Here is a 14,191-nt window from a genome sequence, read left to right as displayed (position 1 = left end):
AGTAGGCTCAATGTAATCCAGGGGCCCCTGAGAGCCCTTTTCAGAATGTTGGAAAAAAGTCTGAAACACACCAAATTGTAGGAACAACAACAAAAAACCTTTGCTGTATTGCATGACCAATTGAAGCCATGCCAGCTAAACCTTCCATAAGGAGAAGCAACAGGCTTAATTTCATTTTTTAAAAAACAGGTCAGGCTAACTTAATTTGAAATAAGAACCCTGCTCTCTTGTGCCTTCCGCCAGAGTGCTAATACTTTTGCTTAAAAAAAAACCCCTCTCTTATCTGGGTATGACAGAAATTACTCCATGTTTGCGGGATTAAATTTTAAAAATAACAGGCGGGTATCCATGTTAGATCTAGTAGCACTCTGCTGCAGCTGCTTTGTTTTTTGTATAGTTCTCTTGGTATCCCTTGGAAGCTACGCATTGAGAAAAGAGTCCAAACCGTTTGCACACCGACCTTTCCATTTCAGTCAAAGCACTATCCAATATTCACCGCGTCAACAAGAACAATGAACATCCAACTCAGAACACCCTTTTGGAAGGGCCTCGATTCTTCAACTACAATAACCAAGCAGGAGGCGGGGAGGGGAGGAGACAATTTGCAGGTCTCTTTTAGCATTTGCAGCTCGGGTACCAAAATGATGCATCCTGTCCCGCGTTCTCCCCTTACAGAGAACAAATTAGAGGCAAGCGTCGCACAGAGTCCCTGTGCAGAACGGGAGCAAGCACTCTACCTCTATGCGTCCTGCCTTCTTGTCTTGGTCGCCCCGCACATGGCCTCGTTCAATTTGCAACCCGAAGCGTCAACAGCGCCTTGCCAACTATTTTCTCTTCCCTCTCGGGGGTTGTGCGTGATGTCATCGGCCGGTTTCATCCAATGGCAGGCGCCGGCGGAGCATTCGAACAGGGAGTGAGAGGCGCCGCTGAAGCGCCCGGCTGTTAGTGGCTTGCTTGAGGGCAGGTAGGTGGGGATGCGGGGAAGGAGTCGCTTAGGGGGACGCATCCTTCTCTTGCCTCGCTTTGTCGGGAATTTCGCCGTCCAGTCATGGATTCTGCGGTCTAGGTGGGATAACTTAAAAAGCCTCCCAGCGTGAGGGGTTTTTCGTGCATTTGCTGTAGTCGGAGCTTCCTTGAGACCAGTAGGCTGGTGTTGCATGTCTGAAACTCAGCCCTGCCAGCTTCGCATGGATTTTTTTTTAAATTATGTGCTGTTCCTCTTCTCCCTCCCATCAGAAAACAATGATACGGTTCAGCCCTAAGGCATCTGAAGCATTTATTTTCCCCCTCCCTCTTTGTTGCTAAATGCCTAATATGGTCATCTAATCAAAATTTCATTCCCTGTAATCATTTCTCTGTCCAAGGCACTCAAGGTGACTTACAGACAAAAACGATACAGTTTTTTAAAGACCCGCATAAAATATTTATGAACATGAGCAACAGAAAGCTTCCACGTACAGTCCTACCCATCAGACGCTGAAGATGTTTGTGAGTTTCAAGGTGTTGGCTGGCTTTTATTGAACACTATATGCTGGTCTAAGAGGGATTCCTGTCTAACCTAGGAACTCCCTCATTGACTAATTGTAAACCCTGTATCCCACGTTAGTGTTACCCTGAAATAACTATTACTGGCTTGTTCTTTGCTCAGCATCTCTAACATTAGGATACTCACTTTATCTTTAATCACGTACTTGAATGGCAGGGGAGAAACTCCATGTCAGCTTTCTCTGTGCAAGTACAAAGGATGTTTAAAAGTCTGAAGGAGTAACAGATCTGTTTTAAGTGATTGTGAGTATGCATTTTGTGAGCATTGCTTCTAGGAAGCTGTGAATGGAGGAGGAGGATTGAAAACACGCTTGTACCTGGATTATTCTTGTGTCTCAAAACCTTGGGTGATGCCTTCTAACTGATGCTTAAGTATGCTTTTTTAGGAACAGATCAAAGTTTTCCCGGAAGCATATGCAGGTTATCTCGTTGACCTCTATTGCAATGAGGAAGGATCTCTACCAGCATTTCCTCAAATAGAGTGACTAGGGTGGTGGGGGTGGAGAGATTTGTGTGATAGGTGAACAACAGGCTGGTTGCTTGGTTGTCATGCAATGCCACCAATAGTATTAACAGTTACATGTCAGGGTCCTGATAAGTTTATCTTGATCAGTTAAAAAGGGCTGTTAAATCAAAATGTAAACAATAAGCTGTCTTCTGAGATGCACTGAAATACAGAGAAACAATTACGTAATATTACGCAATATTCTAGAGGTGTCTGATCTAGCAAACCCCAGTTGTAAAGATTAGTATTATCTAGAATCTCTTTTGCCATTCCCTTTAGTCTTGAGGAAGGAAGTACCTTGCCCAAATATTTGCATGAAGTGGGGAACCTGGTTCCAACGCAAAATAGAACTGGGTTTCCCTTTGCCCACTTTGCACTGGCCTTTCCTCCCGGTAGTTAATCTTTAGGTGGGGAAGGAATATTGGTGATGTGTGGGTAGAGAACGGCACTATCTAACTGGAAGGGCTGAATGGGGCTAGAAATATTTGGGCAGTAGTGTGTTGGGAACTCATCCTTGGAGGGAGAGAGATCTTTACTCTGAGATCCTAGAAGGCTTCTCCGTCTAGCAGTAGCACTATCATGATTGAAAGAAAGAGAAAAGATAGGTTTTAAAGAATTGCTATGAATCAAACTTTTATGCTTCTTATCAGCATAATCCAGAACTTCTGGTTGTGCAGCCCACAAACTTTTTGCAATACATAATTAGAGGAAAGGAGGGCAATTGTGAAATTACAGTGCGATCCTGAGCAGAATTACTCCAGTCTAAGCCCATTGAAATCAATGGGCTTAGATTGGAGTAACTCTGCTTAGGATTGCACTGTCAGTGAAGTGCTGATTGGTTCAAAACTTGTGGAAAGTTCTTAGTAAGATCACTTACAGAGTAAGGAGGATAATCACCCACTACAGACTTGGGAGTGTGGGTTTGTAGGCAAAGGGCTCAGAATGTTCTACCAGAAGCAAGGTTGTTAGACTACTGGCCAGTGTTCTCCATGAGGTGTGAAGTAAGCATCCATACTGTTCAGTATTCCACTATATTCATAATTTGTTGCAATAATAAATACAGTGTATGACCAATTGTATCTTAATGTTTTTTACTCAGAAGTTTACTCAGAAGTTGTCCCTTTTCCATTGAAAAGCAAGTTTTAATTCTCTTCAGCAGAGATTCATGAGTTGAGATTTAAGACATTTATAGTGCAATTCTGGTTCCTATGCAGACTGGGACCAGCATATCTGCGAGACCGCCTCTCCCCATATGTGCCCCAGAGGATGCTCCGATTGGGAAAGAAACATCTATTGGTGGTCCCTGGCCCCAAGGAGGCCTGCCTGACCTCAACCAGAGCCAGGGCATTCTCGGTCCTGGCTCCAGCCTGGTGGAACTCTCTGTCCACTGAGACCAGGGCCCGGCAGGATGTGTTATTGTTTTGCCAGGCCTGTAAGACAGAGATGTTCCACCAGGCATATGGTTGAGGTTGGGCTGGGCCTCCACCGGCTGAAAAAATGGAGAAGAATAAAACCTGAATCCCTCCCTACTAGGGTTGTCCACCACCTTATCTTGTCGAGCTGTGTCTGCTGCTCTTGATTGCCGCCGAGTGTATATTTTTACGTGTGAATTTTTTGAAAACTATTTATGGTTTTAATTGTATAGATTAATTTTAATGTGTTTTTAAAATGTTGTAATCCACTCTGAGCCCTTTGTGGGGAGGGCAGAATAGAAATCCAAAGAAAATATAAATAAATAAATAAATTGAAGTCAATGGACTTAGACTGAAATAACTCTGCTTAGGATTTTACTGATAGAATGTCATGTGTTTTCAATTCAAATTTCCTTTTAGACAAGAGTTATTTAAAAATCACACAATTTAACTACTTAAAAAAAATAATGTAGAATCTGTTTAAACTTAAACAGTTTTTTTTAATCTGCTGTCACGATGGCTTTACCTTCCTCATACCTTTGGAAATATATTTGGTTTAAATGTAGATTAAGTATAATAATAATGAGGGAAAGTGGTCCCAAATACACACTGAACAAAGGAGGAAATTCCTAAGAGACCACTAATACAATAATGATTGTCTCAGTATAAATAAATACAATTTATAGGTCAAACCAAGTATAGCAATATTTTGGTCAAAACATATGTAATAATATAATATAATATCCTTCTACTACAATTGAGCAATGGTTTGTTCATATCACAACCAGAACCTGTGGAGAAATCACATTACTAATCAATTATCACAATGTCCCTATAATATCACAATTATATTATTACATATTGCTACACTTGGTTTGACCTATAAATTGTATTTATTTATACTTAGACAATCTTCATTATTGTATTAGTGGTCTCTTAGGAATTTCCTCCTTTGTTCAGTGTTAAATGTAGATTACCTAGCTGAGGAACAGTTTAGTATACATTAGAGAATAATTTTGTTTTACAGATCCCATGGTGATGCATTATAAAGAAAATAAGATTAGAAGTCAAGTGTATTCCCCTGGAAAAGCTTACAGAAGATAAGTTTCAGTCTTGCAATTGCAGCTTGCTTGAAATGCCTATCTATACTGTGCCTAAAAGATGTTATACTGATATTCTTGGTGCTTCATCACAAAAGTTACCCTCAGAAAATGGCATTCCTAAAAGCAACAAGTTTGGGCCTCAGGTTACGTCACGAGCATCAGAAAAGGGCAGAGGCACTCCACCACCACAGTCCCTGAACAAAACTGAAGGGATAAATAGAACATATGTGATTTCTGCCTGTAAGAAAGTGGGTGATGCTTCAGTGGTAAACGAAGGCAAGAAGCTGAGCCTCCAGAGAAGAACAGTGACAAGCAAAGAACACTTAGACCATCATGCCACACAGGACAGTGAAACTACAGAAACCCAGAGACGGCTAACATTACAGCGGCGCCTGAGGACTGGATCAAATGAGAAGTGTAAAATAAATAACACGCATGAAGGGAGGACAGAAAATGAAGAATCTCTAGCACAAAAGAGCAATGAAACTTTATTTCCACCAAAATGTAACTGCCAGGACACTCCATTTGTTAAAAATGGTCTTGAGTCACTCAAAGGCTGCACAGATATAAAGAGAAATTCAGAACTGAAAAATGATTTCCTTTTAAATCATAATGGTTCCAATGGTACTGGTAATTATGCTCCTTTGAAACATAGTGCAGTTGGTGCCAAGTCACAAAATGAAGTTGTTAGTTCAGTGCTCTTAACAGCTGCAAAACTTGAAAACAGGACATTAAAACTGGCTGAAAAAGTGAATTTCAGTAAGCAAAACGAGATTGGCAGTGAACACAAGAGATCTGTCAAAAATGAAAATTTGGAAAGACAAAAGACACCAAGGAAAGTGATAGCAGAAGGAATTAAATTTACAGCAAAATGTGGACCTTTTCAGGATGCCAAAAGTCCTGCTATTTCCACCATAAGGAACAAGACAACAGGTTTACCAGTAATCTCTCAGAAGAAAGCCAGTATTTCTAATCCTCTCTCTCTAAGTCATAAAAATGGAAGGGGACGAGAAAACAGCACGGACACTCAAATTGCTTTGCTGAAAGAAGATGCTCCGGTTCCGAACATGTGCCCCAAAGATGACCCTTTCAAAATAGAAAACAGTAAAGTGACTGTGGCAGTGAGAGTACGTCCCTTCAGCACCAGGTCTGTCATTTTGTTACTATATTTTGTCAGAAATTTCAGAATTCCTCTCTGAAATAATACAGATTTTTATGTTCGTCTACCATAATGTTCCGTGGCATAATATTTTTTCTAGTGATAATATCTTATGGTTAGCTTCTGTATTAAATTTTCATGAGCCATCTTCTAGGTTTTCATAGGCATCAGCTCTGTTCCAGTCTGAGGAAAACCAGTACAGTAAAAACTTTGTTAACCAGTATCCACAGGGGATGGAGATTGCCGGTTAACCAAATGTTGGTTTACAAAGATTTTTCCTGATGACATGAGGGAAGCAATGTCAAATGGGCAGTTTGCTCCTCTGCCCTTTTGGCTCTACTGCCCTCTCTTCTCTGGGTTTGATCAGTGATGGGTATGTGACTGAGTTGGCTAGACCAAGTGGCCTTGCTCTGCTCAAATGACAATTTGTGCTCAGGTGCAGTGTGTAGGGGGGATGCTCAGGAGATGCACTTTGGTGCCAGACAAGCTGGTGAACTGAGTTCTCTGGTTCACCGAGTGCCAGTTAACAAAACTTTTACTGTACTATACATTTCCAGGACTAATGTAAGATTTAGCAAGCTGTTTTTTCAGTCCTGGATTTCATATTTGTAGTTCAGCCTTGAATGATATGTACTTAAGAAGTATTAGAAGTGTGTTACTTTTGCTGTGTTACTATAATCCTAGAGAGTTTATCAAGGCCCACTGCTTTTTAATGATATACAATAGGGTCTAAACAGCTTTATTCCAGTATACTTTTAAGCATTACTATTTTATTTGTTAAATTTGATGGTCTGTATAATAGTTTTTGGTGCTTTTGGTCAGCAAGTACTGCTTCTGGATTTTTCCATATAATTTTATATATACTTTCAAAACCATTACTTAGAAGCAATTCAGGTCAGGAAATCATTGTTGGGAAATGTGTTGAGCTTTTCTGTAAAACATTTTATTTTGTGTCTTATTCAGAGACAAAACAGAAGAAACATTGCAGGTGGTATCTATGGCTGGACAAGAGACTGTTGTTCACCACCCAGATACAAAACAAGTGTACAGTTTCATTTTTGACTTTTCATTCTGGTCTTTTGATAAGCATCATGATAACTTTGCAAACCAAGAGATGATCTATCAGTCAGTGGCTGTACCTCTCCTGAAAAGAGCCTTTGAAGGATATAACACCTGCCTCTTTGCATATGGACAGACTGGCTCTGGGAAGTCCTACACGTAAGTTGGATTGATGATGTTGCATGTTGTATTGTGTGTGTGACCTTTTTATTGAAATGCTACACTGACTTGAAGGAAACCAAAGTAAAAGTATGGAGAAATTCTCCTCAGATTTGTATCTGAATAAAATTATATCAACTTTAATAGAGATGATTCTGTTATGACAGCCTGTTGATAACTATGCTGTTTATGTTGTTTAGTCTTGGGAGAACTAACAAAACATTAAGAATACAAAATTGAATTCTGAGCTTAAATCTAGTCCATGCCATGCGCTCACCTGATAGCCTTGGGCAAGTTTGTCATTACTCAGACTGTGATAAAATAATAATAAAACTGAGCTTCCTTCAAATAGATTTGAGGTATGGATTGATGAGAATACATGTGAAGTATTTTTGAATGCTGTATGTCTGCCAAGTAGAATAATTATGAATTGCCCCAATATTGCCTGCCAACATAGTGTGGATTTAGATGAGCAGAAGTATCACTTAAAGTATGGGAGGTGACAGTCCGCTACTTCCAGCCATACGGATAAGTATGTATGTCAATTTCTTTGCAAGTGGCTGCCGTGGGTGTGAACCATGCAGATGAAGACAGCAAACTGCTTTTTCATGTAGTTATTGGTGCTGTGCATTAGGGTTCTGTTTTAAGCAGTTTCTGTCACTTTCAGTTGCCTGAATTCCCAGCATCCCACCAGTAAAGTTACTGTTAATAACCTTGGTTGAATGTTTGAGGGATAACTTATTACGGATCTTTCCTTAATGTATATCCACATTTGATGTTTTATAACAAATTGTCAGATAAGTCAGCAATTATGGATTTGCATCAGAGATGCAGCAAAGTAGTTAAATTTCCCCAACAAGCCTAATATATTTGTCTGTTAAACTTTAAATTCAATATTTATTAATTGTTATAGCATTCTATGGGTAAGTTCTGCTGGTTTAGCTAAAGGTTCTTGTTTAAATCTGTTACCTGCTACATAGTAATGCTAGGTTAGAGGAATGTGAAAGCTCGTTCTGCAGAGCTGAAAACTGAGCCTACAAATATATACAATATGTATAATTGTGTGTGTGTGTGTGTGTGATTACAGCATGATGGGATTTGATGATGCTGAACGAGGAATAATACCAAGATTTTGTGAAGATCTCTTTACTCAGATAGCAGATACGGAATCGCAGCAGGTATTTCGTTAGTATGTTGGTTTGAACTCCCCCCCCCCCTTGTTGGTAAGAGGAAAACCCTTGAGATAAACCAGAATTGTTACACTTCAAATGCCAATAGGATTTGTTCTCAGTATCACAGACTTTTGGTCATTTTGATGTCCATTAAAGGTGTTAAAGATTCTGGAAACAGCTTAGGTATTGTTGGATTTAAGCCCAAGTCTTGCCATCATGAGCACCCGCTGCTGTGTGCAAAATTTAAAACAATCTGGATGTCCCACTCATTTTCTACTGTTCTCTCACTTTCAAAAAATTGTAGGAGAAAAGTGGAAATTGGGTGAGGTAAGTGTATGTATATACATTCATGGTATATTACTGCACCCTAACTGGTATATCGAGTTCCAGCAGTACATTTTGTTATAGACTTGATCACATGTACATAATTGTCACATATTCTTGTGATCATGTTGCTGCCAAAAGAACCTATTCTGTTCCTTCAGATCATGCTTTTCATCCTTTTGTGATACTATTGCCTTATTTTTCCTCCTACCGGAAACATTGCTCCCCCCTGCACGTGCTGTAATTCTAGGTGCCATCCAAACTCTTATAATCTTTGATACCAATAGAAGCAAAGTAGTTAGAGTGCCACATTTCTAAAATGTGTATGTAACTATCAGTCCAACTGTTTGTATTTTGTTAGACTTACCACCTTGAGATGAGCTATTTTGAAGTCTACAATGAAAAAATTCATGATTTACTTGTCTTCAGAAATGAAAATGGACAGAGGAAACAGCCTGTAAGTTACTATTCTTGTTCTACATATTTAAGTGACAAATTAGGTGTGTAGGAGATCCATGGTTAGGTTTTCTTGTTTTGTTGTTTTGACCAGTTTACAACCCGCACAACTGCTTTGATGGCTCGGAAATGGCACTGGGGGGAGTGTGGGGAGGTTGCTCTGGTAGTCTGTTTTCTCCTCACTGCAAGTCCTGTGGGTTTTTTTGGTGGAGGGATTTATGTTGGTAGGGAAAATAACACTGGAGGAGGAAAGGATTAAAAACTTGGATATCCTTCCCCACATCTCTGATATTTAATACAGGCACACGAGGTTGTTAATTAGTGTAATTTGTTATTAAGAGGCAGATCCTAATTGCAGAATTCCCAATGTAGTCTTGAGTTTGAATCGTAAGATATTAGTGTATCAAATCATAGCTTTGGGATATAGTTAGTCTAAAAATCATGAGGAACTAGATTAATGCCTTAGGTGAGAACAATAATCATTGCTGTTACAAGTGTCAAATGCATAGATACTTGTAAGGGATCATGTGTATGGTTGCTAGCTACCTCGAGAAACAATGTTCTGTCCTGTTATTAGAGGCTTAAGGGAATGTTTATTAAATTTATACCCCGGCTTTCTCTCTGTTGGGGAACCAAAGTGGCTTACAACATTGTTCTCCCCTCCATTTTATTTTCACAACAACCCTGTGAGGTAGATTAGGCTGAGCGTGTATGACTGGCCCAAGATCACCCAGCAAGATTACATGGCAAAATGGGGATTCAAACCTGGATCTCCTAGATCCTAGTCTGACACTAATGCCTACCCCACACTGATGTTATTTACCTCCATGCCATCAAAAACTTCAGCTGCCCATTTCTATGCATTATGCCTCTATTAAAAGGACAGGGCACTTTTCTCCAGTCTTGTTGGCAACCACATGGATGAGCAGCTCTGCTGCAGACAGGAGACCACCTAAACTGCTCCTACTTGATGAGATTTTTTGAGGGAGCTTGTTACTGTTTTTCTCTGCTCTATTTTATGCCAGTATCCTGTTCTTGTAACATAGTTTTGAGTACTATAAAGTTTCTCCTAAAGCTTTCAGTCTATATACTACTTTGTCTGGTATGATTCTCGCAGTGACTAGCTTTGGATATGCTTCATCTGTTAAAATAGAACGAACCCTTATAGTGTAGGAGTGGATCATTTTGAGGATTTTCAAAATACATATTGATTTATGACATTTCTCCCTCAAATAATTGATATGAATAATTCAGGTCTCTAATATTCACTTTTGTTTCTGATTAATAGCTTCGTGTAAGAGAACATCCAATCTTTGGACCCTATGTGGAAGATCTGACAGTGTAAGTCTTCATGTAGTAAAAGTTCACATATGTCTAGGTGCCGATCTCTAATACAACTTGCTAATTATAAACCTAACAAGAAGTGTGCTGCCATGGAATTGGCTAGTTATCCTGTGCTAAATGTATGGCTTCCTATTCTGTGTTGGAAACTGGTCTGTAAAAATCTGGCTGTTATTCATTTTCTTAGTTGGAGTGTTTATGACTGTTCAGTGATGTCATAATAGCTTAACTAATAGGGACTGGCCACTTCACTAACACAAATGCAGTATGATACAAAATACTTTTTACATTCGAATGAGTCTCTAAGGAGAAGGTGTTGTTTTCTGTTTTGGGGATAAAGCTAAAACTCATTTCTTACCCAATTGATTTCATTGAACATTCTATGGTATCAGACTTTTGCTTTTATATGCTTAAGTTTTGTTGAACATGACCCTCCCCCCAGTAAATAACGTCTGTGTCTTTTTAGGAATGTGGTCAGTTCTTATGCAGATATCCAGGTAAGATTTTTTTCAAAAAATTATGAACCTTTCATGATACATTTATAAAAATAATTACTTTTAGAGAGAATTTCCAGAGTTCATAACTAAATATCATAGAAGAATATACCTCATTAACCAAACATCTCCACTGTTTCTATCCAAGTAAATATTTAAAACAATTGAACTGCAATTAGTTTGGTAAAGCAGGAGTTTGCACTGGTAGACAATTACTTCAGGATCAAAAACTCTGGTTTTATTGCTCTCTGAGTATTTATGAGAAATTGTCGGTCTTTGTTTTTATTTATTCATTTGCAACTGTACTTAATTGCTGCTACCAGGGCTGGATCGGGGGGGCAGGGGGGGTAGTCTGCCCCCGGCACTGCCAGGGAGGGGCACTGGGAGCAGCTGCCAGCTGCCGGGAGTGCGCGGGCAGCAGTGCGGGCAGCCTCACAGCCTTTCGCTTGCCCTACAAGACAGGGGGCGGGCAGCCAGCCGCCCCCTGTCCTATGGGGACAAAAGGCAGCGTGGGGGGCTGCGAGGCTGACCGCTCCGTTCACCTCTCTGCAGGACAGGGGGTGGCCCGCCACCCCCTGTCCTGCGGGGAGGCAAATGGTGCGGGTGGCTTCCCAGCCCCGCACGCTGCCTCCGCTAGCGCACCACATGGGCAGCACGCTCCGCCCTGCGCAATGACGTCACAGAAGTAATGAGGGCAAGAGAGGTCAGACAAGGGCGCCGGCAACCCTGCCCTGGGCGCCGGCAACCCTAGATCTGGCCCTGGCTGCTACTGAAAAATGTTATGGTGGCAGAATACAAATAAAATCCGAAATCAACCAAAACCAGCCATCCAATTCTGGGCTAAAAGATAGATCAATGGAAGTTGTTATAATCAGCTTAATTAGCACCTTAAGGGGAAATATGACCATTAGGAAAAATGGTACAGCATTCAGGAGCTATCCAATTGGCCCTGTACCTCACAAGCCTGTCAGAGGATGAGGCGTGACTGGTATGGGCTGCCACAGTGCTGCAAGGCTGGTGGTGTAGTGGCAACTTTGCATGGTAGGGATGGTTACACTTGGTTTCTTGATTTTCTGGCAAGGCTCAGCAGACTGGCGTGTGCATTCAGGGCTGGAGGGGACTATATTGCAGTCTTAGCAGCTAAGGAATAAGCAATTTTCTTTCAATGATTTTAAAATGATGCGCTCATTATTGTCCGCCTGTCAGAGGTTGTAATCTAGATAAATAATAGCTCATTTTATTAGCTCTTCCTGTGCTGTTGATGTTTTTTTTTCATTTATTTGAAGGCTCCGTGCATTCAGCTTGCTTTTAAAACCCTTTTATGTTATATCTCCTAATCTGCATTATCAGAGCTGGCTCCAGCTAGGAAATAAACAGAGAGCTACCGCTGCCACTGGCATGAATGACAAGAGTTCTAGGTCACATTCTGTTTTCACCCTTGTAATGACGCAAACAAAGGTACTGTGTGGCTGACTTGTTTTTAATGGCTGAATAATGCAATGGAACACGAGTAGAAATGTAATTATTTCTGTACAGTCTAGAGAAAGAATGTATATTTTAATATTGTGTTGCCTTTAGTCTTCCACTGTCCTGCTTTTTAAGAAAGGGCAGTGTGTAGTAGTAACTGCTTGTTCCTCACACATGGAAGGTACTACACAGAATACTCTGTTTCACTCGTTCATGTTTATCCTGCTCACTGTTTACTGGGACAGTGACTTCATTGAAGGAGTTGTTCTTAGTTTTCCTGTTCTGCCTGCATGTTTTTTTAAATTTCATATTTAGATATTTATACCCTGCTTTTCTCTACAATGGGGGGGATCCAAAGCAGCTCTCAGCATCGTTCTTCCCTCCTATTTTATCCTCACAACAACCCTGTGAGGTAGCTTGGGTATGAGGTAGCAGGTATGACAGGCCTGAGGTCACCCAGGGAGCTTCCATGGTAAAGGAGGGGTTTGTACCTGGGTGATTAGAATATAGGACTGGAGAGTCCAGGACTGAAATCTTCACAAAGCCATGAATCTCAGTAGGCTGGACTCTCAGCCTAACCCACCTCACAGGGATAAAATGGAGGAAGGAAACAATATATATAAAAATAATGCAGCCCTCAGTTCTTTGAAGGAAGGGTGGGATAAAAATGAAGCGGATACTAAGGAACATTTCCTTCAGCAGAGGGCAATGCATGCCATTGCCTGTTGATGTAGGGAAGTAATCCCAAGAAAAAGGATTTCTGAGCTCTGAAGATGTGTGTCCTGTCACAGATGAATCCACCCCCTGCCCCAGAATCCTTTTGATGGCAAAGGGGGATAATGCTTTCTACAGCAAAATATTTAGATGTGGGGAGGACAAAATTCCAGCCCAGTAGCTTAAAGACCTTAAAGACCAACAAAATTATCTAGGGTATAAGCTTTTGAGAGTCAAAGCTGACTCCATCAGATACAAATAGGAACAAAGATCCATCCATTCTTATATCCAGGTCTGACGGTGGGAGGGGTGTTGCAAAGAAGGGCCATTTGTAGTCAGGATCCAGAGGTACAAGCAAAAGATAATCAACTTGATTAGAGTTGGAGATATACATAGAGGTGGGAAATGCAGAAAATTAGCATCTGTAATGAGGTAAGAATCCTTTGTCCCTATTCAGCCCTGGAGGGGGTCTATTGTCTTGTTGATGAATTCAGGTCTAGCAATCTTGCCTTGTAATCTTCTGAAGCTTCTCTGTAGGAGAACTGCCACATTTAGGTCAGCTGTGGAATATCCTTGAAGATTAAAATGTTCTCCCAGTGGTTGCTGAATACTGGCGAGTATAAAGGGAGCGGAAATCAGCCTCCTTGTAAATGTTCATGAGTCCCGGCATAGCTTGCTTTATTTTGAAAGCTGGTGTGCCCTTTGATTTTCAATGGGTCTGGATTGCATTAATCCCTTTGAAAAAGCTACACTCTATTTGTCAATAGCCTGAGCTCCTGTTTGATCGTCCATGGTGAGCTATGCGCGCCTCAAAGCTGAACGTATAAAGTATAGAAAGAGGAAGAAAACAGGTTAGTAAAATATATACTGTACAAAGAATGTTAAAGCTAGCATGTGCTTCCGATTGATACTGATTCTGAACACAGCACTGCATATTAGGTAGAGGTGTCTAACTGTGGCTGTCTCCTTGCTTTAGACCGATATTGTGGGGAAGGAGGAATGCGAACATAGAATTATCAGCCGTGTGAATCTAATAGATTTGGCAGGCAGTGAACGCTGCTCAGCATCTCAAACCAGTGGGGACAGACTGAAGGTAAAAATGTGTATGTGAGATACTGCGCAGGACACTTCTGCTTACTCACAAATCAGGAGCACATGAAGCTCCCTTATACCAAATCAGAACATTGTCTATCAAAGTTAGTATTGTTTGCTCTGAGTAGCAGCAGGTCATTCCTTCCATAAAGTGCTCAATCCTTTTACCTGGAGGTGCAGGGGATTGAA

The 14,191-nt window shown here is 40.7% G+C and overlaps 1 protein-coding gene across 1 annotated transcript in view; it reads left to right on the top strand.

The window, feature by feature from the left end:
• Positions 1 to 974: 974 nt before the first annotated feature.
• The window catches only part of KIF14 (kinesin family member 14), a 40,634-nt gene continuing 27,417 nt past the window's right edge, over positions 975 to 14,191 (top strand). The window contains exons 1-9 of the mRNA XM_054980349.1: positions 975 to 1,066; positions 4,588 to 5,712; positions 6,688 to 6,942; positions 8,030 to 8,120; positions 8,800 to 8,895; positions 10,183 to 10,235; positions 10,702 to 10,732; positions 12,080 to 12,187; positions 13,887 to 14,003. Coding sequence (XP_054836324.1) covers positions 975 to 1,066; positions 4,588 to 5,712; positions 6,688 to 6,942; positions 8,030 to 8,120; positions 8,800 to 8,895; positions 10,183 to 10,235; positions 10,702 to 10,732; positions 12,080 to 12,187; positions 13,887 to 14,003 — 1,968 coding nt within the window. The remainder of the gene's footprint in view (positions 1,067 to 4,587; positions 5,713 to 6,687; positions 6,943 to 8,029; positions 8,121 to 8,799; positions 8,896 to 10,182; positions 10,236 to 10,701; positions 10,733 to 12,079; positions 12,188 to 13,886; positions 14,004 to 14,191) is intronic.

The sequence above is a fragment of the Eublepharis macularius genome, chromosome 5 (assembly GCF_028583425.1).
Source record: "Eublepharis macularius isolate TG4126 chromosome 5, MPM_Emac_v1.0, whole genome shotgun sequence".
NCBI classification, from domain to species: domain Eukaryota; kingdom Metazoa; phylum Chordata; class Lepidosauria; order Squamata; family Eublepharidae; genus Eublepharis; species Eublepharis macularius.
Note: the sequence above shows the minus strand (reverse complement) of the source record. Positions and strands in the feature narration are given on the sequence as shown.